Below are 24,557 nucleotides of genomic sequence, written 5' to 3'. Positions count from 1 at the left end.
ATATTATATATTATTTTGTTATTGGTATCGCCGCCGACTAGATAAAGTAATTGTACCTGGAAGAAGATATGCGATTATTTATTTGATAAATATTAGAAAATGGTATTGTCCTAATAACACTGTCCAACAAAATTAAACTTTTTTCGAGTTTTGCAATACCTGTTGGGTGATTCTTATACACTTTGTCATCCTAAAACCGAATCTGAAAGTAGAATTGCTCCATCACGCAACGTTTTCGAAAAATTTTGGTTTTTGTAAAAATCCCCGATTTTTATACGAAACGACGTGTTACGCAAAAACTAAACACGCGAGAAAGTTCAAATTTGAGTCAAGAGATAGAGGGGACTCTCCTCTACATATTCATATAGTCAATTATATTTTTATGTACTTCCTAATAGTTGTAAATGGTTGTTAAAGTTTGAAAATGTGCCGACGCGGGTACTTTGTACGCTCTATTTTTGTATTTATGTGAAAAATCCTTTATCTAGCAGGAATTTACTATACAGGAATGCATTCTACAGACATTTCTGGTAAAGAAACCATTCACGAAAAGTATTTGGTTCCCTTAATGTACGAGAAGGATCAGAAAATGTTAACTGACAGCGTGTGCGCGACGCGTTAGCACCAGACGGCCATTGCAGCCTTTTCGCGACTCGCCAGGGCCGTCGCTATGCGTAGTCGACGTTGGTACCACTCAAGTATGTCTTTGCTTACTATGCTTAATTAAATACATTTTTTTTTTGTCTTTTTGGGTGCCAATCATTACAAAAGATTATAAAAATACGAGTTATATTCACATTTCATTGTGGAAATGCTTAATAAAGAAAATTGACCGCAACAATGCGGTGACTGGAAAATTTTATTTTCAGTAATTGTTGTCTTATCTTTATAATTGTAATACCAATGGACATTCAAGATTCTTCCGATTAAAATAAGTCCAAACACTATGTAAATGGGACTATTTTTATCGATTTTATTGATCGAAGTACATAATTAAGACATAGATCGCTCTATATTAAATCGATAAAATCTCGCGGAAGTGTATAAATCAGCCGGACTATTTTTGTTATATTCATGACGAAATTATTTAAAAATCAAAACAAAGAATACAATTCCAGCATTAATCTTTCATCAAGATATTTCAACAATGGAAAAACGTTACAAAGGAAAAGACTTATGTGCGGATGCTTGCTGATTACTGCTGGACACTTATTATTGAAAATCGGGATACCAGGAACAAACGTCAAGCAAGGCGGAAACATTTTTAATTTGTTTACATCAAAAATAGGTAAGTTTTTGTATTCAATTTTCTTTATTAAGCATTTCCACAATGAAATGTGAATATAACTCGTATTTTTATAATCTTTTGTAATGATTGGCACCCAAAAAGACAAAAAAATGTATTTAATTAAGCATAGTGTAGTATCGCAGTTATTCATGCTAACCTTGCCAGGCGTAGGTTTATAGTTTAGGGTAGTTTTAGTGCTTTACCTGAGCACGTATTTTTAGGGACCGAGCGTGGGGCCTGAAAGGGTCATAAAAGTGAGAGCGTTTGGGACATTTGGCGAAAGTCGAGGGTGTTCGGGAAAGGTCGGTAGGGGCGGGAGGACTCATCAAAAAATGCCTAGAGTTGTAGAGTTGACGTCGAAGCGAGCGGAGCGTGTCGTAGCGAGCGGAAGTTGTAACCGTTTTAGTTTATTATTTTAACGCGTGTAACATTAGTTCGAATAAATTATTTTAGTTCCCAACCGATTCAGAATTTAATCCTACACTTTTTGGGGGCTCGCCCGGGATTAATAAGAAATATTCGAGTCGGGACTTACATAATAATATTGACAATTTTACACGTGCAGTGTTGTTAGAGTTGTGAAGACTGTGAAGTTGACCATTTAGTTGAAAACTGTGTTGAATTCTAATCACTAAACATGAGTGACGCAAACGACACTGTAATCGAGAACCACACTGACGCCGCTAACAGCGAGAAGTAGGAGAAAATTAGCTTTATGAAACTAGTTGAGTTGAAAGAAGAACTGAGGAAGCGAAAGCTGAAAATGTCCGGCAATAAGAAAGAGTTGCAGGATCGTCTAAGAGCTGCCGTGATGTTCGAAATAGAACATGGAGTAGATGAAGACGATGAGGACGAGGAAGACGAATCCGAGAACGAGGAAGATGACGTTGTACAAATCCGACCGAGAACTACAGCTGTGCTGACATTTAAAGACGTCGAGGAGTCGATGAATACCTTCAGCGGTGACGATAAGGTGAACGTGCGTGTGTGGGTGCGAGAATTTGAAGAGATGATCGAATTATGCCAGTGGAGTGATGTCCAGAATGTGATATATGCGAGGAGACTCCTTCAGGGCTCAGCCGAGTTGTTCGTTAAGTACGAAAAGTGTTGCAAAAGCTGGAAAGCTCTGAAAGAGGCACTGATATCGGAATTCTCTCAGAAAATCGACGCTCATCAAGTGCATAAGGAGTTATCGTACCAGGAAACGTACCAGGAGTATATCTACCGGATGTTGGAAATAGCAAAACAAGTAGATATGGAAAATGCTGCTGTGATTAAATATATAATCGACGGAGTTCAGGATGACGAAGTGAACAAAACCATATTGTATGGTGCTAGGACCATACGAGAGATAAAGGAAAAATTTGTGTTGTACGAGACCATGAAGGAAAATGCAAAACCGAGGACCAAGCTGTTTGCAGAGAAGCCGAAGAAGCCGAGTCGAATCAACGTGGCGCAAGAAACGACGGTAAAGCGATGTTTCCTATGTGGAGATCGGAATCATCTGAGTTCTGACTGTCCGACGAAAGGCTCCAAGTGTTTTAAGTGTCGTGGGTACGGGCATATTGCTCCAAAGTGTCCTGGCGTAGAGAAATCGCCGAAAGATGCGTGCAGTGCGTCCCAGTCATCTCAAGCAAAGCGTTGCAAGGAGGTAGACATAGCGAACAGTAAGATAGTTGCGTTAGTTGATACTGGTAGCGATTTAACATTAATGAGGGCGGACCAATACATCAAAATCGGTCAGCCTAAGCTAGGTAATAGAGTCGCAAAATTCCGCGGTATTGGCTGTGAAAGTAATTGTACATTAGGAGAGTTTTCGACGAACGTAACAATCGACGGTGCGTCCTATCCAATAACGATACATGTTGTTTCAGACACGTTAATGCAACATGCGTTAATTATCGGTACAGATTTCCTAGACAGTGTAGAACTAAACATGAAAGAAGGGGGTATTTCCATTAGAAAATTAGAAGATTGCAATAATAGCAATGTTCCAGAAGTTTTTAAGATAGATGTCGAGGCCGAAGTAAACGAGTTAGATTTATCTCATATCACATATGTTAGACACAAGCAGGCGATAGAGGGTGCCATTGAAAATTACAAACCTGAAAAGATACGCGAAGTAGGAGTCAAAATGAGTTTAATATTACAGGACGAAATTCCAGTTTACGAACGACCGCGACGGTTATCTCCTCAAGATAAGGTAGAAGTCGATGAGCAGATAGAGTTATGGATGAAAGACGGAATAATATGACCATCTCACTCAGACTATGCGAGTCCGATAGTTTTGGTAAAAAAGAAGAACGGGTCGACTAGAATTTGCGTCGACTACAGACAGTTGAATAAGAAGATTATAAAAGACCGATATCCGTTACCCTTGATAGAAGACCAACTAGATCTGTTACAAGGTGCGAAAGTTTTTAGTACACTCGACCTAAAAAACGGGTTTTTTCATGTTCCGGTTGATTAAAATAGTATTAAATATACAGCGTTTGTGGTACCTAACGGACATTACGAATTTTTAAAGGTTCCGTTTGGATTGTGTAATTCACCAGCCGTTTTTCAGAAATTCATAAATGCCGTGTTTAAAGAGTTAATTGCAGCCGGGGTAGTACTCACTTACATGGATGATTTGATAGTACCTTCCATTGATTATTCTCGTGGTGTAACAAATTTGCAGTTAGTGTTAGATGTTGCCAGCAAGTACGGGTTGCTAATAAATTGGGATAAATGTCGTTTCTTACAAACTAGAGTAGAGTATCTGGGACATATTGTTGAAAATGGTAACATTCAACCGTCAGAACATAAGACTAAAGCTGTGATGAATTTTCCGAAACCTCAGTGTACAAGAGATGTTCAGAGTTTCCTGGGCTTGACAGGATATTTTAGAAAATTCGTACACCAATATTCGATTATTGCGAGACCGTTATCTAATTTATTAAGAAAAGATGTTAAATTTGTGTTTGGATCACAGGAACAGATAGCATTTGAAAAGTTAAAGTTAATTTTGAGTAGCAAACCGGTGTTGAAGTTGTATCGTATGGGTGTTGAGACCGAGTTGCATACCGATGCGTCTAGTTTGGGTTATGGTGCGATTTTGATGCAGCGTGATTGCGAGGATGATAATTTTCACCCGATATATTTTGCGAGTGGTAAGACCACACCGGCCGAAGAAAAATACTCGAGCTACGAGCTTGAAGTACTAGCGATTGTGAAGGCGTTAAAGAAATTCCGCGTTTACTTATTAGGGATTTCATTTAAAATCGTAACAGATTGTCGAGCATTTTCTTTAACGATGAGTAAGAGAGATCTGTGTGTGCGTGTGGCTAGATGGGCGCTTCTTTTGGAAGAATTTCAATACAGAATTGAACATAGACCCGGAAAGAGAATGTCGCATGTAGACGCGTTGAGCCGAAACCCACTACCCGCGATTTTGTTAATAGAGGAAAGCGACGAAGGGATTATTACTCGGTTAAAAGACGCGCAGGTAGAAGATTCTGACTTGCGAAAAATTCGCGACGACATCGACGAACACTTAGGCAAAGGATACGTTTTAAAGAACGAAATTCTTTATAGGGTAATAAACGATACACCACTGGTGGTCGTGCCAAAGGCGATGCGCGCGCAGGTAGTTCGTCAGGCACATGAGCGCGGTCATTTCGGGATAAATAAGACGGAAGCTATAGTCAAAAGAGATTATTGGTTCGAAGGTATGCGGCCAAAGGTAGAAAAGGTTGTGCGAAATTGTATTAATTGTATTCTCGCTGAAAGGAAGCAAGGCAAGCAGGAAGGCCTTCTTAATAGCATCGACAAGGGAGAGTTGCCATTTGATACATACCATATAGACCATTTAGGACCATTGCCATCGAGTAAGAAGAGTTACAAACACATTTTTGCCGTTGTCGACGCTTTTACAAAATTCGTGTGGTTATATGCTACGAAGAGTACAGATTCAGCTGACGTAATTGGGCGATTAAAGAAACAATCCGCAGTTTTTGGTAATCCTCGACGCATTATTTCCGATCGTGGAACCGCTTTTACATCCGGCGCGTTTGAAAACTACTGTAAAGAAGAAGGAATACACCACGTATTAATTACAATAGGGGTCCCACAAGCAAACGGGCAAATAGAGAGGATAAATCGAACATTAATACCGTTGTTAACTAAGTTGTCAGCACCTAAACCGTATGAATGGTACAAACATCCGGAGGTAGCACAAAAATATTTAAATGCGACGCCTAGTAGAAGTACTAACATTACTCCGTTTAACTTGCTGTTCGGGACACATATGAAGATGCACGAAGATCCACGAATTCGAGAGTTAATAGAGGCAGAATGGATTAACATGTTTCAAGAAGGAAGAAGCGAGGCTCGAGTTAGAGCAAAAGAGGCAATATTTAAAATTCAGGCAGAAAATCGAAGAACGTTTAATAAGAGACGCAAAGAAGCGAGACAACATACAGAAGGAGATTTAGTTGCTATTGTTCGAGATTCGAACGATAACGACTTGATCTGATTTCTGTTCGACACCAAGCTATAAATAGCCCGTTGTTGTTCTGGTCTCGTACATGTTGTCTTCGTCGATGCGATCGCTTCTGTTTCGTCCTTTCTTTGTGTCGCTCCTTCTCCGTCCTTCGTTCGTCTCTCTGCTATTGTTTCCCCAAATTTCAAACCACCCGTTTCTTCAAGATCCACCGATCGCGTCGACGGAGACAACGGTTTCTCGTCTGATCGACAATCGACCATACGCTTTCGGCTCGTACGCGTCTCGTTCACGCTCTCTGGTCTCTAGCTTCAATTACGTTTTCGCGACCGCTCCGCACGTATTCAAGCTCGAGCTTCACGTACATTCGAAAGTCCAAGTACGACTGTTCACAGTTTTCTACGATTATTGTTCTACCCTGTCAATAATCTTCTTTCATCCGCGTCGCGAATCGTCTCGTCCCGCGTGCAAGATTTCCGTTCTTCCGCGGTCAAGATCATCCGTCGCGCCGCGAGCAAGATTTCCGTTATCGCCGTTCCTCCGTGTTTGTCCGAGCGTCAGTGTACGTCAGTGTACTGTGAGTTTTGTCTTTTTAAAATAAATAACCGTTGGTTCCGTGCATTTTCGTTTCTTGCGAAATCCATTCGTCTCCTCCGGAACTTCATCCTTCTTTCCGGTGCTCTCATTCCGCGTCCACCGCTGGACGGTCCCGGCACTCGGCAATTCGCCGAACATAAATTTGGTCCTTCGAGCCGGATCGTGAGTGAGTGGAAAGGACACGAACGTGACTATGGCGGAACTCATCGCCACGCAAGAAACTCTTAAACGAGCCATCGAGCGGTCTCTTTCCAACCTGAAGAAGCTGGGCAAGACGAACTGGACAGTGGCTGGGATACACACGCGTATGAACCATCTCAAAACCCAGTGGGCGACTTTCGAAGCCAACGATGTGAAGATCTCCGCTGCCATCCCACCAGAGGATCGACCCTCCATGGCCTACTTCAAGGACAACTATCTCGAGACCACGGAGGAGACGTTCCTGCAGACTCTCACCTTCATGAACTCTGCCCTCGCCGATCTTACTCCGAAAGAAGTGAGTCACACCGCGTCGACCGACACTCCAGGTGCGTTCGCTCCGCCCGTCGCGCATCTTCCTCCGATTCCTCTCCAGCCGTTCGATGGCCGGTGCGAGGAATGGGAAGCCTTTCGGGACCGCTTTCAGTCGCTTATAATCGCGAACTCTTCTTTAAATAATTTTTCGCGTATGCATTACCTCGTTTCGTCGCTCGCCGGACGCGCACTCGGGTGCATCAGTAACCTTTCCGTTACTCAGGATAATTTTGCGATCGCTTGGAAAACGCTCACGTCGCGGTACGATAACCCTCGGCGCCTTCTCGCGAAATACCTAACCACATTGTTAGATCTGCATGCGCTCAATCGCGAATCTGCATCGGACTTGCAAAACTTGCGCGATCGCCTCGCTATGACCGTCTCGTCGCTCCGAAATCTTGGTAGAAGCGCTGCCGAGCTTTGGGACGACTTCCTTCTTCATCTTGCGGTACAAAAGCTCGATCCCGCGACGCGAAAGGCCTGGACTCTTCGGGCAGGCGACGACACGAAGTTTCCCTCCTTCGAAGAGTTCCAGACGTTTATCGATACGCGGGTGCGCGCGCTTGAAGACTTCGATTCCGGCGCGTCCGGCAAGATAGGAGCCTCCTCGTCACTTTCTGCGTCTCGCCCTTCGCGCAATCCCGCTCACTCTCACCTCGCGACAGCGTCGAAAAATTCGCAAGGAGCCTGTCCCTTATGTAAAGCTCATCATTATTTAGGCTATTGCTCCTCGTTTCTCGCGAAGAGCCCTCGGCAAAGACTTGAGATTGTTAAGCGGTTATCGTGCTGCCCGAATTGTCTCAGTTATAATCACGCGATTTCGTCGTGTGCCAGTAAACACACTTGCCGCATGTGTCAGAAGCGTCATCACTCGCTCTTGCACGACGAGTCGACCCCTGGGGCTCGGTCTTCCGCTGAGTCGTCCGGTACTCGCGAGTCCGTCTCCGCTGAAATCAATTCGCATTCAGCAACCGCAGGTTCAGCGGCTACCGGGTCGTCCATACTCTTAGCTACCGCGCGAATTCAAGTAAGCGTTCCCTCCGGTCGCAGCGTGATAATTCGTGCGTTAATTGGCCAAGGCTCCGAAGCCAGTTTTGTGGCCGAGTCGGTTGTCCAGCTTTTGCGAGCGAAACGTAACCGGGTCGTCGCGTCGATTTCTGCCGTCGGCGGCGTTCACGCTGGGACTGTACGCCACGCAACCCATCTTCTGGTGTCGAATCGCACTTCTTCCGCGCCTTGTGTTCCGACCACGGCGTTGGTGCTCGGGTCAATGTCCACGTACAAACCCTCGCGAGTCCGAAATTGGCGTACTCTCGCGCATTTAGCCGATCTTTCTTGGGCTGATCACGACCCGTCTAGTTCTGACCCCATACAAATGATTCTCGGAGCCGACGTGTACCCTAGCATCATTCAACACGGGCTGCGTAAAGGGCAAACTGCGCAACCGATCGCGCAAAATACTATTTTTGGATGGGTCATTTCTGGACCCCTTCATAATTCATTGGACCGCGGTTTCTTCCGTCGTTCCGAACCAGTCTCAAATACAGCGCAACTGGTCTCCACGCACCACTGCGTTCACGATAATTCTCTCGATGCGGACCTCCGCCGCTTTTGGGAAATCGAGGAAATCCCACATGCCTCTCTTCTAACTCCCGCTGAGAAACAGTGTGAGCAATATTTTCGAGACTCTACGACTCGCACAACGAACGGTCGTTATATTGTTCGTCTTCCCTTCCGCTCAAACCCTCCGCTGAGGATCGGGCACTCGCGTTCGACTGCAGAACGGATCATGCTCCATCTCAACCGCAGATTTGAGTCAAATCCGAACCTTGCCTCAGAATATCGCGACTTCATGCAAGAATATGAACGGCTTGGCCACATGCGCTCCGCTGTGTCTTCGTCAAGTGATTCTCAATCGGTCTATATCCCTCATCATCCCGTTCTCCGCGAAGGTAGCAGCACGACGCACCTGCGCGTCGTGTTCAACGCCTCGAGTGTTACCACGAACGGATCATCGTTAAACGATCATCTTCTACCTGGTCCCAAACTACAAACGAATCTCTCTTCGGTCATTCTCCGCTGGCGCGCGTTTCGTTTTGTGTACACCGCGGATATTGCCAAGATGTACCGGCAGATCCTAGTGGATCCTCGGGATGTCAATTACCAGCGTATCCTGTGGGCTCCTCACTCGGCGGACTCTATTCAAGAGTACGAATTGCTGACCGTCACGTATGGGATGACTTGGGCCCCATATCTAGCTCTTCGGGTACTCCAACGTTTGGTTGAGGATGAAGGCGACCGTTTCCTTTTAGCGTCTCCGATTCTCCGCTCAAACACTTACATCGACGACCTTCTTTTCGGACACGATGATATCGCGTCTCTTCGGCATTGTCGAGATCAACTCATCAAATTGCTCCATTGTGGGAAATTTCACCTCCGGAAATGGGCCAGTAATCATCCTTCTCTCCTCTCTGACATTGACCCTTCCGATCATGGTCTAGCGTGCACGAAAGATCTGGCTCAAGATGATCAAGTAAAGGTTCTTGGAATCTGCTGGAATCCTTCCCAGGATACTTTTCAATTCAAGACATCCCTCTCGGACTCGTGTCCGTCAACCAAGCGTTCTATTTTGTCGACCATTGCCAAAATTTATGACCCTTTGGGATGGATCACTCCTGCTACTATTCTCGCGAAAGTTTTCATTCAAGAACTTTGGCGCCTCCGCGTTGGTTGGGACGAACCCATCCCGGTTCACAAACTCAGCAAATGGCGAACTCTTTACTCTCAATTGGCTCACCTTGACAAAGTGCAACTTCCCCGATGGATTGGTCTAATATCTACTACATCGCGAGTGGAGCTTCACGGTTTCTCCGATGCCTCAACAGTTGCGTATTCAGCCGTGGTTTATGCAAAATGCATCTCGTCCTCCGGCGAATTCACAATTTCCTTTCTCGCCGGCAAATCGAAGGTCGCTCCGCTAAATCCTTTGACGATACCACGGTTAGAACTGCAAGGTGCTTGTCTTATGATTCGCCTTATCGAATTTGTTCTCGAGTCATTCGACTCTCGACCAATACCTTGCGTGTGTTGGACTGACTCGACGGTCGTGCTTAACTGGATATCCCAGCATCCTTCGCGATGGAAGACTTTCGTCGCTAACCGCGTCGCTATAATTCAGACTCGCCTCCCTCAAGCTGAGTGGCGGCACGTCCCCACCGAATGCAATCCCGCCGATTGTGCCTCTCGAGGTCTCCTGAGCGACGATCTTCTAGGTTCCGATCTCTGGTGGCATGGTCCATCCTGGCTGCGTCGCGAGCGTTCCGAATGGCCGAACCGTCCACTCTTGGTCACCGACGACGTTCAACCGGAAGCCAAAGTCGTGTCGGCACATGTGGTTACCACTTTTCCACGGTGGGATCTGGAGAGCCGCTTCTCTTCGTGGCCGAAGCTCATCCGCGTCACCGCGTACATGTTTCGCTTCCTTCAAGCTTGTCGCAAAGGACCGTCGGCTCCTCGACCATCTCCGGTCGGTCGTGCTCTCACCGCAGCGGAATGTAATTCGGCGAAACTTTGGTGGCTCAAATACCTCCAATCAACTCTATTTCCTGTAGAGCTAGACGCACTCCGCCGCAAACGATATCTTTCAAGGAACTGTTCCATCTTATCTCTCGACCCATTCCTCGATAACGATGGGCTCCTTCGCGTCGGTGGTCGTCTACACCGCGCTCCACTACCGTTCAATTCAAAGCATCCGATTATTTTATCTTCTCATCCGCTTGTTCGGTTGATAATTGAACAGGCACATTTGCGCTCGTTGCACGGTGGCCTTCAACTCACTCTCAGCACTCTACGTCAGACTTTCTGGATTCTCCGCGCTCGCAGTTTAGTCAAAGCTGCAATTCATTCATGTGTTGTATGCGTGCGAGAAAGAGCTGCTGTCCCCGAGCAGCTGATGGGACGGCTACCGGAATCCCGGGTCTCTCCTCAAACAAAATGTTTTTCCCACTGCGGTGTGGACTATGCTGGACCAATTCAAGTTCGCGCTTCCGCCGGTCGTGGGATCACATCACGGAAAGCCTATATCGCCTTGTTTGTTTGCTTGGCTACGAAAGCGATCCACCTCGAGTTGGTTTCCGACTATTCGACCCGCGCCTTTCTTAACGCCTACGTTCGATTTTGTGCACGACGCGGAATCCCTTCTGCCATTTATTCGGACAATGGGACCACGTTCGTCGGCGCTTCGCGGGAATTAACGCGCGCGTTTCGGGAGTCCCTGACAAATCCCGAGTTCTTAAACAAAGCCGCTAGCGATGGTGTCACCTGGCACTTTATTCCTCCTTCCGCTCCGCATTTCGGAGGGTTGTGGGAGGCCGGGGTGAAGAGTCTTAAACACCATTTAAAGCGAGTCGTCAGACCTCGCACCTTTACCTTTGAAGAATTCAGTACCCTTCTGTGCTCCATCGAGGCGTGCTTAAATTCGCGACCCATAGCGCCTTTGCGAGATTCTGTCGATGACTTTGACGTGTTAACCCCCGGTCATTTTCTAATTGGCCCTGCTCTCTCGGTCCCCCCACAACCTTCGCTTCTCGAGATTTCCGAAAATCGTCTGGCTCGTTGGCAGCTAGTCCGGCATACGACGGAGCGCTTTTGGAAAATTTGGATGAGCGATTATCTAAACACCCTCCAACAACGAAGCAAATGGCGTCGTGAACAACCGCCTCTGCGGACTGGTCAATTAGTTTTGCTGCGCAACTCGAATCTCCCTCCGTGCAAGTGGGAGCTTGGTCGGGTCAAGCAACTCCATCCCGGCGACGACGGTCATGTCCGCGTGGTCACCGTCAAGACCTCGTCCACCGAATTGATGCGACCGATTGTAAAATTATGTCCGCTTCCTATCGATAGCGCTTCTCCATCAATGTAAAAAAAAAAAAATGTCCATATATCGATATAGTTAGTTCTAAGTTTTGCGTTAAAATTAAGTTTCTGCGTTAATTGTAAGACTTCTGAAACTGAGGTTTCAGGGCTGGCGGTATGTTCGAGATTCGAACGATAACGACTTGATCTGATTTCTGTTCGACACCAAGCTATAAATAGCCCGTTGTTGTTCTGGTCTCGTACATGTTGTCTTCGTCGATGCGATCGCTTCTGTTTCGTCCTTTCTTTGTGTCGCTCCTTCTCCGTCCTTCGTTCGTCTCTCTGCTATTGTTTCCCCAAATTTCAAACCACCCGTTTCTTCAAGATCCACCGATCGCGTCGACGGAGACAACGGTTTCTCGTCTGATCGACAATCGACCATACGCTTTCGGCTCGTACGCGTCTCGTTCACGCTCTCTGGTCTCTAGCTTCAATTACGTTTTCGCGACCGCTCCGCACGTATTCAAGCTCGAGCTTCACGTACATTCGAAAGTCCAAGTACGACTGTTCACAGTTTTCTACGATTATTGTTCTACCCTGTCAATAATCTTCTTTCATCCGCGTCGCGAATCGTCTCGTCCCGCGTGCAAGATTTCCGTTCTTCCGCGGTCAAGATCATCCGTCGCGCCGCGAGCAAGATTTCCGTTATCGCCGTTCCTCCGTGTTTGTCCGAGCGTCAGTGTACGTCAGTGTACTGTGAGTTTTGTCTTTTTAAAATAAATAACCGTTGGTTCCGTGCATTTTCGTTTCTTGCGAAATCCATTCGTCTCCTCCGGAACTTCATCCTTCTTTCCGGTGCTCTCATTCCGCGTCCACCGCTGGACGGTCCCGGCACTCGGCAATTCGCCGAACAGCTATTAAACGAACACAGTTTGGACCAGGTTTAAAGTTCCATCCGAAGTTTCTAGGGCCCTATCGTGTAACGAAGAGATTGCGGAACAATCGTTACACGGTGCAGAAAAGTGGCGAACATGAAGGGCCTCAATTCACGTCCACGGCGGCATGTTACATGAAGCCGTGGGTCAGCAACGAAGATGAATATCCGTTGGAAAGTGAAATCGACAGTGATGGTGACAATAACGATGAAAACATCTGAGGCAGATGTTTAGCAGGATGGCCGAGTGTAGTATCGCAGTTATTCATGCTAACCTTGCCAGGCGTAGGTTTATAGTTTAGGGTAGTTTTAGTGCTTTACCTGAGCACGTATTTTTAGGGACCGAGCGTGGGGCCTGAAAGGGTCATAAAAGTGAGAGCGTTTGGGACATTTGGCGAAAGTCGAGGGTGTTCGGGAAAGGTCGGTAGGGGCGGGAGGACTCATCAAAAAATGTTCAGAGTTGTAGAGTTGACGTCGAAGCGAGCGGAGCGTGTCGTAGCGAGCGGAAGTTGTAACCGTTTTAGTTTATTATTTTAACGCGTGTAACATTAGTTCGAATAAATTATTTTAGTTCCCAACCGATTCAGAATTTAATCCTACATAATATTAAAAAGAGATTCAATCTTTTTTTAATATTCGAATATACATACAATATTTATTTCATATTAAGTAAAAAATATTTCTTTTTTAATATTCAGGAAATATGTATTACATGTTACGAGAAAAATATTTTTTTCTAAATATTAAATAAATCTTTATTTCATATTAGAAGTAGAATATTTTTTCCTAATATAAAAATAATATTAATTTAATATCAGGAAAAAAATATTTTTTTCTCATTATAAAATGAATCTTTATGTAATATTAGAAATAGATTATTTTTTTTAACTATGCAGGAAATATTTTATGTTTATCATGGAAAAATATTTGTTCCTGAATATGATGCGAAGTAAAATGTTTACTTTTAATTTACTTTGAATTCGTGTTTGTCACTTAATTGACATGTATTTATATTATAATAACATTAATGCGACAAAGTTCCCCAGTAGCACAAAAATATTAGATAGATATTTTTTTCAAATATTGGAAAAATATTTTTTGAGCCACATTTTTTCATTTGAGAAAAATAATGGATCTAAATATTGTATACATGTACAAGAAATATAAATTGAATGTTTAAAAAATATAAGCTAAATATTCAGAAGATATAAACTAGATATTTAAAAAATATAAAGTAAATATTTAAAAAATGTGAATTTAATATTTGAAAAATATAAATTTAATATTTAAATAACATTCAATAAAATTTTCAAACTTAATAAAAAGTTATAACAAAAATTAGAAAATATGAATATGTATTACTTCTTGTGCGCTGCTTGAGGGAATATTGATGGCACTTTGTCTTCGAAAGGACCTTATTACATTTAAGAAATTTTTTATGCAGTTGGCGGGATTCGAACTCGGGACTTACCGTTTACTTCATGATGTGCTTCCTTTTTTTTTTGGGGAAAATATGTTTATTGGATTTAATATGTACATTGTTTTGTTTTGTGGTTCCGCTGTAAACATATAAAAACTTAACCAGTAATTCTTTGGTCTTGTTACATAATTGATTGCAGTTTGCGATGCTCTTATATAATCTATTTGTTTATGTTTTGAACTTATTATACTATTTTATGCTAGGAGTATTGCACTTCGTTAGTTCTTTGGTGCTAAGGCGTTGTTGTATTTTTAGATTGGGGGAGAAAAATCCTCTGCTCGGCAGCAGAGCGTAAAACCCCGAAATAGGTCTTAGGTCTTAATCTAATTACTTACTAGCTAACTTAACTAAACTTACGACTAGGGTCTATGTACAAGGCGCGGCTATTTACATCTTAGGCTAGGTTTATGGTTGTTTGTGCGGCATGGGCCAACGTTCTCGTTGTTGTGTAGGTGTCCCCTTTTTGTTCAAGGTAAGGGGTCCGTCTATTGTGTTGGATGCCTGCGGGGTTCGTTTGTTTTGCGGGTACGGAGGGCCTGCAAGTGGGGGCTATTGCTTGAGAGCCACCAATATTTTTTGAGTTGTAGGCGGTCAAAGTTGTGTCTATCTCGGAGCAGAAGTGCGGTTGAAAATTTGAAACGTTCTGGGTGTTCGGAGTATTCTTGGTTGGTGTACGCGATTCTTTTGTCTGCCTTGTTACGGCGCCAATGGTATATTATGGGTGTGTTGTTGTGGTCTTGTATTAGTCCGTTTGCGTCACATATGGTAAATGCTTGTGGGGGTAGGTAACCTGTGCTAAGTTGTCGGTGTGTGGTTGTTGAGTCTGGTTTTGCTAGATCTTTTGTTATATTGTTTTCGATGTGTGGTAATTTGCTGAAGTAGTCTCTTGTTAGTTTGAATAGGAATGTGTCTATTCGGGGTATGTCGGCTGTGTTGTACAGTGTTGTGTTGTTTGTGTAATGTTGCCAGTTGGTGTTTGCGGATCTGTAAATTTGGTTGCAGGCTCTAAGGCACTTCCGCTCGAAGATCCTTATTCTTTCCATCATGGTGTGGTTAGTATTCCACCGGATGGGGGCTGCGTACGTTAGTGTTACGTATGGAGACGTTTCAACGTTCATTTTCGATTAGAAGTTCTAATCTCCTTTCTGAGAACGAAAAGCGTTCCAACAGGCCCCTTTGTTTAATGATTGTACTCCGGCTGGACGCAGCTGGCACGAAGCATGATTCAGTAGCAGCACCGTACGATTTCTTAATATGGAAATCTTCAAAACATCCCCTTCTGGAATGTTTTATCAAGATAGTCTTTGATAGGAAACATCCTGGCTAACCCTTCGTTTTACCCCTTTAAACAAAAGATCCAGCTGCAAACCTTAAACTCACTCGAGATGACAAATACGAGTATGTGACCGTAGAATAAAACAGAGTCATTTCCCCTCTCATTTTTAGGGTATATAAACCCATTCATTTTCATTCTCTTTGGTTCAGTCGAGTTTCAGAAGTTATTCGGTAACGTCGCGTTACGCGTAAGAGTCATTTCTAGTGAGATCGGGTTAAGGCCCCTTTCGAATCAACGTAACCTTATAGATTCCGTTAGTTCGCGTATTCTATTTGGCATTCAACAATCGCTCTCCGACCCCGCATTGCCAGTGCGTCAACACCGTGCACCATAGGTAATAATTTCTATAATTGTACACTTATTAAATTCACTCGCGACACAACAACTACAATTGTAATTATTCCAATTCAGAATAAATTGTCTTGTTTGTTAACTCGCGTAATTTACAACCTTTAATTATTGCCTAAAATCCTAATCTAATAATTGAACGTTCCCATACGATACAATCTTACCGCTCGGATTGTATCAATTAAATTATATAAGTTACGAGGCTTACTAATCTTAAAATCAGATCAACAAAGATTTCCAAGTTGAAAACAAATTGAAACCATATTCCTGTGGTAAAAATCCCCTCGCCGGCCTCTCGCGTTGCTCATAGCCCTGGCTCGTAACATTAGTATAGGTCTAATTAGTAACATATATAGTACTGATTTGGTTTTTCCGGGGAGGTGTTTGTTGTAAAACAGTCGGCTGTTAGCTTTAAAGGCTGTGGTTGCTTTTGTAAGTTGTTTCTATGTGAACTTCGAGGTACTTAACCGATTTTTTGTGCGGTATTTTGCAATTGGATGTTGTTCCCGGTACTGTGGTGTTAATATGGAATTTGTTGCCGCCAGCTTTGATTTTGGTGGATAGATAATGGAGGGGTTTGCGGAATAGGATCGTTTCACATTTTTGGGGGTTAAGTCGGAGGTTCCAGGCACTGTAGTAATTGTTGATCTTGTTGACGGTTGTTTCGAGTTCCGTTTGTACTGTGTTTACGCGGTTGCTTGAGGTGTAAGTAACAAGATCGTTCGCGAATGCCAGTACAGCTGCCTTATTTGGTTTATTGAATTCGAACGCCTTCAGGAGATCGCTAGTGTAAATGTTAAATAGTATTGGGGAGTTTACTGTGCCTTGTTGCAGTCCTTCTATGATGTAGAATGTCTGTGTCGATGTTGTCTTTCCGTCCCATGTTACAAATTTTTTGTCGGTTGTCATGTCCAGTATTGTGTGGATTAGCCATTTGGGGAATTCTTTCCGATGTAGTTTGTATAAGGGTCCGTTGAGCCAGACCGAATCGAAGGCTTTTTCTAAGTCTAGTAGGGCAGCGCCTACTAGTTGGTTGTTGCTGATTTTGTTGTTTACGTCGGATATGAATTTGTGGATTGCGTGGGTCCTTGAGTGTTTGTGTCTGAATCCGAATTGACAGTCTGGTATGATATTGTGTGATGTGCAGTGTTGTGTAATTTTGTTATTGATGACGGCTTCGTATACTTTACTTAGGCTTGGGGTTAGGCTGATTGGCCTGTAGCTGGAGGGGTCATTCGGGTTCTTGTTTCTTTTCAGTATGGGGAGAACTTTGGCCGTTTTCCAGATTTTTGGGAAATAGCTGTTATTTATGGCGTTGTTAAATAGGATTGCGAGGTGCGTTATTATTTTGTCAGGTAAGTGTTTTAGTACTATCGGGGGTATTCGGTCTGTTTGGGATTGGCTGCGCGTGGCGTCAGATCTCGAACGCGAGATCCACCGCGCCGCCCCACTATTGGCCGGTGCTCTTGTCGCCGCGAGATCGACGGTCGATCGACGACGAGTCGTGCCATAGGCTGTCGCCGCCGGATCGATTATCGACGCCGCTAATAGAATTCTATTGGCTCGGGTTCAAAATTCTGCAAATCATCATTCCGGCGGTGATAGAAAACCGCTCGCGACTCGTCAACGATCAGATCGTTAGTTCATCTCTAACCGTTAACATCGCGAAATAGTTCCTCTCTTAAAATCGTTATCAGTAGTTAAGACGTCGCGCGTCGTGGGGCCGGTCTGTCTACAGCGATTCGGTATCGGGTTCTCAGCCGCTAAACTGAGAATAATCATACGTTTAATTCAGTTTCATACATTTATTGTTATTTTGAAGTCCATCCGGGCAGTTGGCTTCACCCTGTACATATTCGGTGTAAAGTTTGTAAGTGACGAACCGCTAGACGGAAATAAAGTGCTCGTCCCGCACAGCAGAGTTTATTTTCCGTCCCAATCCGTAACACGGTCTGTCCCAACGGAGGTTTAGTTTGGGAGTCTTTTGAGTATGCTGTTCACTGTGAAGGTTACGTCGTCAGTGTCTTCGGGGTCTTTGGCGTTGTTAAGATTTGAGAATTGCGTGATGGTGGTCATATTGTGTCTGTTCGTTGCAAATTCGTGTGTTAGAGTGCGAGCCGTGTTGTCTATTGTTTCTTTCAGTCTTGTTCCGTCGTTTAGGTGTCGGGGGGAGTTGACTGTTTCGTAATAGGCTCCTATGGCGTTAAGTTTGTCTGTCGGGGTAGTTAGGATGTAGCTGTCGTTCGTTTTTTGGAGGGTTGTTGTGTTGCATTTGCCTTTGTCTAGTATGTGGCTGACGCTTTGTTTTATATGGATGTCGTCTATTGTGGAAGGAGGTTTTCGTCTGAAGATTGAGTTGATTTTAGGGAAGAAGGTGTCGTTATTTTTGTGGTCGATTTGTTTGATTACGTTTGTCCAGTATTTGTTTATGGCTTTGGTGAATTCGGTCTGTAGTTTTTTTTTTAGGAGTTTGTGGGTGTTTATAGCTGTTTTTGTTATGGTTAGATGCGAGTTAGGATCTGTTAGGTGTAGTTTGTGAAGTAATTTTGTTAGTGTTTTTTTGTGTTTTTGGAGTTTGGTGATTTTTCGGTTGATGTATATTGTGGTGTTGTTGCGCGCCTTGAATTGGGGTGTATGTGTGTTTATTGCGTTCATGATTACGTCTGTGATGGTTAGCAGGTTGTTGTCGATGTCCGTGATTGTTAGGTTACGGTCGGTAGGTATCGTGTTTGTATAGTTTCGGTCTATTTCTTTTGTAAAGGCCTTCCATTTAGTGGCCTTGTAATTTAGCTTTATGGTCTCTGGGTAGTTTGCTGTCGGGATGTTGGAGGGGAGTTCGAAGTTCATTGATACGGCCAAGTGATGGACAGGTCCGGTTTGAATGTGGGGGTGGAGGTTGTGATGGTGTGTAGTCTGTATGTCAGGTCGTGTTTGTTTTCCCACTTTTTAAAGTAGCGACCTCTCTGATTGTTTGTTATGTCTCCCCAGTCTTTTCTTTTTGTGTTTAAGTCTCCGGCGATTATGTAGTAATTGTTGGCGTCGTGTAAATTTAGGGTTTGGAATAGGTGTTCAAGTTCTGTGATGTATAGTGTTCTATTGTCGTTCGTCGCGTATGCACTGTCACGGGTCCCGCGTTTTCCGACCCGTCCGACGGACGAAAACCGGGGCCACGACGGGTTAGGCACGTTCGGCCGCGCGGGACGTGTTTCGCCCGGTGACAAACGGTATCCCGTAGGTTCGGCGTTTTCCCCGACGGAAGATTTTACCAGGTTCGGGACTCGAAACGGGCGCCAGACACTCGCAAGTGTCACGCGAACAATTTCAAAAATTGCGCGAAACGCTAATTATTCTGCCGAACCTTACGGGAACCGCGCGAGGGCCTGAATAGCGGCAGCCTGGGCCAGGGTACTACGCGGAGGGAATGCGGGACGTTTCCCGCGGCGGAAAGGTTTCTCACGGAAGAAAGATAGACGAGAATGGGCTTCGACTTTACATTTATTAATCTTGTGGATTACAGAAGGCTGCCGGGGCGACCCGGCAGCGATGGAAACGAAGCCCGCGCGGCATTGTACAATGATTCGACAGTTGGACGGTCGCTCGCGCTTATTTCTCCCGAGTCTACTCTCCTACGCGTCGAACCCGATCGTAGGCGCGATGTACGGCAGCTACGAGTGGCAATTAGCCGGTCGAGAAGCGACCGGGTTCCGATGGTATACGCGGCAGCAATTTGAAATGACTGTGGCCGTCGGAATTAGCCGGAAACGGCGATACGGTTTTCGTCGCGTCGTCCCACCGTGGGACGTCCCCAGATTGGATTCGCCAAAAATCGGTAACGATACGGGCCTCCCGTCCGTTCACCGACCGACGGCCTCACCCCCTTCTCGATTCTAATCTGATCGCGATTCACGGCGGGCGAGGTTACGTCTTAAATTCGACTCGAAGTCCGGCCGATTCGCAAAAACGCTACCGAGCCAACGCGAAAATTATAATGGTGCGGAAAAACCTGGTCGGCACTTACCACGCGGCACGTGGCTTCCTAGTCGCTTCGCTCTCTCTTAACGGCAGCTCTGGGCTCCCTAGCGACTTATTCCTCCGAAATTCGGCAGCTCTCTCTATGTCTACCCTCGGCAGCGGTGATGATGTTCGAAAAGAAATACTATATAATTTACGCACTGGTAAAGGTGACTAACCCGGACTAGATTCGGCAGCACAGTGCCCTACTTCGCGAAGACTCGCTAACGCGGAAGCGAGGCGTCCCCCACTATCCTACTCTTCCCTGCTCCCGCGCGACGCTCTAACCTATCGCTAGCTTTCGCGCGTCAGGGCCGCGTCCGGCGGTACGGGGCCCTCGGCTACGGATCTATCGGCTAACGCTTTCTTGGTGACTCGCGTTGATTGGCCGCTTCCCTTGGAGATAGACCGCTTGCCATTCCCTCGACGGGTGCGTGTAGCTTTTCGGGACGAGGCGGCGACGAGGTTGAGAAGATGTACGCCTCAGACCCGTAATCCCTCGGCGGCGCCTCCGGGTTGGTAGGCCCGGGCTCGGTGTCCTTCTCGTTGTCTTTCTGCAGGGCGTCCTCCGTAGCCGTCCCCTGAATAGTTTCCCTCCGGATTTTCCGCGTTCCTGTGAGCTGGGAAAAGGATCCGGGTCCCCCTGGGACCCGGCCACGGTCCTGCAACTTCGTGTCGCGCCAAGTGGCGCGGCATTCAAACCGCGTCAATATCCGATCTGGGATCTCGGACGCTCCCAGGGAGATCGATCACGACCACCGTTATCGCGGTGGTGCTGCCAAAGGGCGGCCCGGTCTTTCGATCTCCGATCGGAGGGACGTGGACAATTTTTGCCACGTCACAACTCCTCCCCCCCCGGGGAAGACCGGGCCATACCGGTGGCAGCCACCGACCAGGCTTCCGCAGGCTCGGCAGCGCAATCTCAATCTGGGAGTGTCCGCTGGTTCACGCTAAAACAAAATGAATCGTCACAGACAAATACCCATCACCAATACTATCTACGACAAATACTTACGAAACAGATCACAAAGAGTTGGGCGAGACTCCCGCTTCCGGCCGGCATCTCCTGAGTTCTGTTCGCGCTAAATCGGGTCGCGAAAAGGGGGGAGTTCGAGGGGTTATTTTCGCGCAAATTAAACAGTCGAGTTGGTGATTATGCTCGAAATATTGTTTTTATTATTCCGGGGTACGGTTGTGCCCCCGGCAGCCTTATAACCTTCTTTGGTATTCTAATGGTCCTATTACGGCAACTAGCTTACTACCTATTTATCTTAAACTCTATTTTGTTTCTCGCGCTCTCACACCTTTCTTACCCGGCAGCCACTCACGCACTCACCCATACAACAAAAAAAAATATATTTGATTTTTGACGCTCGGTCCGTAACTTATAATTCAAAATACTGTCTCTTGCCCTTTTGGCGTAAACACGGATCCCATTAGCTTTCTGGGCTTTTCGGTCATCTTTATCGGCAGCGAAAAAAAACAAAATCTGTCCCTTATAGGGACCACTTCTTATTGTATCCCTTGGCAATTTGGTGGGATGGGGTGAGGGTGGGTACGTCCTTCCCAATCTGTTCGGCAGCGATGATGATAGGTGGGCCTCCTGCTCGCTCTGGACCGTGATTTTCCGCGTGTTGTCGAGGGACCACAGGCACTGGCCTCGGCAGCGCGGAAAGACGAGGACTTTACCCCCGTGACTCCTTGTAGCCCCAAGGATGGTGGGGCCCGCCTGCCTTCCACGTCTGGCCGCACTTCGGGCACGATTTTATGGTGTACCCCAGGCGGCCACACCGGAAGCAATATGTCGTTTCGGGGCCCGGGCAATACCGGTGTTTATGGTCCCGGGCACCACATCGCCAACAGCCGTTCTGCCGGTCCTTGACGCAGGCGTCCCATGGGCCGGCCTTGGCTTGTACGGCAGCGGGTGGAGGGGCCACTTTCGGCAGCTCTAATAGGGTCGCCATCCGTCGCGGCTCTGCGGGGAAAACGTAGGGGCGCGGTTCCGCAGGGGCCTCGGCCAGGCTCCTCCGGCGTCTCTCCGCGGCTTCCTCTTCGGCCTGCCGGCGTCGGAAACGCTCCAGCGCGAATCGGTGCTGCGCCTCAAATCGAGCGGTCCCCGAATTCTCTCGGGCGGGGGTGGTCGAGGGTCCGGCAGCTTCCCGATCTTCTTTGGTGAAGGCTCGAGCGGGGCGGGCGATTGGGCGACCCGTCATCAGGTGTACTAAAGGCCCTGGGTATAGCTCCTGGTCTTCGGTTCCCTGGCTCGGCAACGGCTCTCGTTCCAGCATCACCTCCCTTCCGAGCGCTTCTGTCACGGTAATCGGCTCGGCCTCTTCGCCCTGCGACAGTGTGGGGGAGGGTGGCAGTGTGCCCTCCTCCGACGCGTGAGCTTCTCCAGCTGTATCAGTCGGGCCATCCTGCGGCAGCTCATATAAGGGCCCCTCGGCCTCCCTCACTGGAGGTCCGACCTCCTCCTCCAGGAGATCGGACTCCTGCTCCGTCGGCAGCATTGGCAATTTTTCTCCCGACTTCGTATCCGTAGGGTCGGTACTTTCAGTGGCTTCACGCCCACTGTCCCGCGGGAGCTCCTCTATGCTTCCCTCGAGGGTGTCGTCCGGTCCCTCGGCCGGGGTTTCCGGCAGCAACAATGAGTCGGTCTCGCCGTCTGCAGACTCGTAGGAGGTGTCCGAGTCGCTATCGGGTCCTGCGACGACTGCTTCGGCCTCAGGGGCGTCCGTCGGTCTTCGGCAGGGTAGGGCGTTGGTAGTGCCCCCCTGGGATAGGAAGTCCTTCAGGATGGTCTCCAGCTGAGGACGGTACTCCGGGGCGTCCAGAGCCCGCAGGGCCTCGACCAAATCGTCGAGTGGGCTGTGGGGCTCGGTCCTTGCCCGTACGGCATCCATTATTATTTTTAGGATTTACGGCAGTACTGAAATAAAACCTCTCCGGTTAGGTTTAGTCCGTGCATTCTCGTGATGGAAGGAACGCTTTCAGATCGCTGACGTGGACTTTGCCCAAATCCTTGCCGGTTTCCGTCGCTACGTAATATACCACCGGCGAGACCTTTTTCGTTACGATAACTGGCCCTACGTATTTCGGAACTAGCTTCGCCGCGATATGCTGTGCTGCCGATGATAAAACGCGTTGCCGTTTTAGAACTCTATCCCCCACCTCGAACTCCCGATCGCGGTGTCGCAAATTGTAATGACGCGACTGTCTGTTGTACGCGTCCTCTAAATTTTCGATTACCCAGCTCCTCAACGTCGGCAGCTGGGCAACTCGCTCTTCCCACTTCGTCGTGGAGCCTACCTCGAAGTCGATAGGCGGTTCCGCTTTCGCTCGCACGCATTTTGCCGGTCGCGGTTCTCGCCCGAAGTTTAAGAAGGCTGGGGAAGCCTGTAACACGGAATGTCGGGCCGTGTTATACGCGAATCGAAATTGCGGCAAATTCACGTCCCACCCTCTGTGGTCGCTTCCGATATAGGCTACAATCATGGTTTTTAATACCCTATTGACGCGTTCCACCGGGTTCGCTTGCGGGTGGTACGGGGGTGTTGTAGTAAGTCGGATTCCGTATTCTTTGGCGAGGTCGCGCAAACATTTATTCGCGAATTCCGTGCCGTTGTCTGTTAATAGTACGTCGGGGGTTCCCCATCGGGAAAATACCATCCCCTCGAGTACCTCGGCAATTTTTGGGCCGGTCGCACGTCGTAGCGGGGCGCACTCTATCCATTTTGTGAAAAGATCTTGAATCACTAAGAGGTATACGTGACCGGACCTGCTAGGAGGGAACGGGCCCATAATATCGGCAGCTACCACGGACCACGGCATGTCGATACGGCGCCGGCCCATCAACCCGGAAGGGAGTGTTTGCTCCACTTTCGTGAGTTGACAAGTTGTACAGCGTCTTACGTATTCTACCACAGTACGATACATGCCGGGCCAGTAATAGCGAGTCGCGATTCTATAGTAGGTCTTTTCAATACCTAGGTGTCCGGCCTGTGGGCTATCGTGCGCCTCCTGCAGGATCTCGGTCCGTCGTTCTTCGGGGACCACCAACTTCCACTCGTCCCCGTCTTGCCCTAGCGTTTCCGCGATAAGTGGATCCGTTCTTCGGCAATATAACTCCCTGCTACGGATGGACCAGTCTTTAAATTTGTCCGGGTTTTTCTCGACCTCCGCGAATTTTCCCTCGTACCAACTCGCGCGTACTACGGCAGCTATTTGAGTTTCCCCCCCAATGACACCCCCCCCCCCTCAAAAACGCGCGAGAGGGCGTCCGGCACCTTATTTAATGCGCCCTGCCTGTAAACAACCTGAAAATCGTATTCCAGTAGTTGTAGGGCCCAACGCGCTAATCTTCCTGACGGGTTCTGTAATTTTCTTAACCATTGCAAACTATTATGATCTGTTATTACGGTGAATTTATAACCCTCTAAATATGCGCGAAATTTTTGTACCGCCCAAACTATCGCTAGACATTCTAATTCCGTCGCGGAATATTTTCTCTCCGGCAGCGTGAGAGACCTACTGGCGAACGCGATTACTTTTTCGACTCCCTCGACCTCCTGTGTTAATACGGCGCCTAATCCTACCGTGCTCGCATCCGTCTGCAAGGTGAATGGGAGTTCGAAATCAGGGCACGAAAGGGTTGGTGCCGTTGCAATCGTATCCCTTAGGGTCTCGAAGGCGGTTTGTTGTCCGTCCTCCCAT

General features: G+C 46.8%; 1 protein-coding gene and 1 long non-coding RNA gene across 2 annotated transcripts in view; one reads left to right on the top strand and one right to left on the bottom strand.

The window, feature by feature from the left end:
* The window catches only part of LOC143363573 (uncharacterized), an 84,840-nt gene that overhangs the window by 6,287 nt on the left and 53,996 nt on the right, over positions 1 to 24,557 (bottom strand). The gene's annotated exons all lie outside the window — the stretch shown is intronic.
* LOC143363555 (uncharacterized) lies at positions 1,926 to 5,763 on the top strand. The gene is made up of 7 exons (XM_076804121.1): positions 1,926 to 1,946; positions 1,989 to 3,126; positions 3,199 to 3,491; positions 3,969 to 4,184; positions 4,263 to 4,487; positions 4,776 to 5,012; positions 5,644 to 5,763. Exons 1-7 carry the CDS (start codon positions 1,926 to 1,928, stop codon positions 5,761 to 5,763), a joined length of 2,250 nt encoding a protein of 749 aa, XP_076660236.1.

This window comes from Halictus rubicundus, unplaced genomic scaffold (assembly GCF_050948215.1).
Source record: "Halictus rubicundus isolate RS-2024b unplaced genomic scaffold, iyHalRubi1_principal scaffold0059, whole genome shotgun sequence".
In the NCBI taxonomy this organism is placed as follows: Eukaryota; Metazoa; Arthropoda; class Insecta; order Hymenoptera; family Halictidae; genus Halictus; species Halictus rubicundus.
The sequence above is the reverse complement of the archived record's forward strand: the minus strand, read 5'-3'. Positions and strand labels throughout refer to the sequence as shown.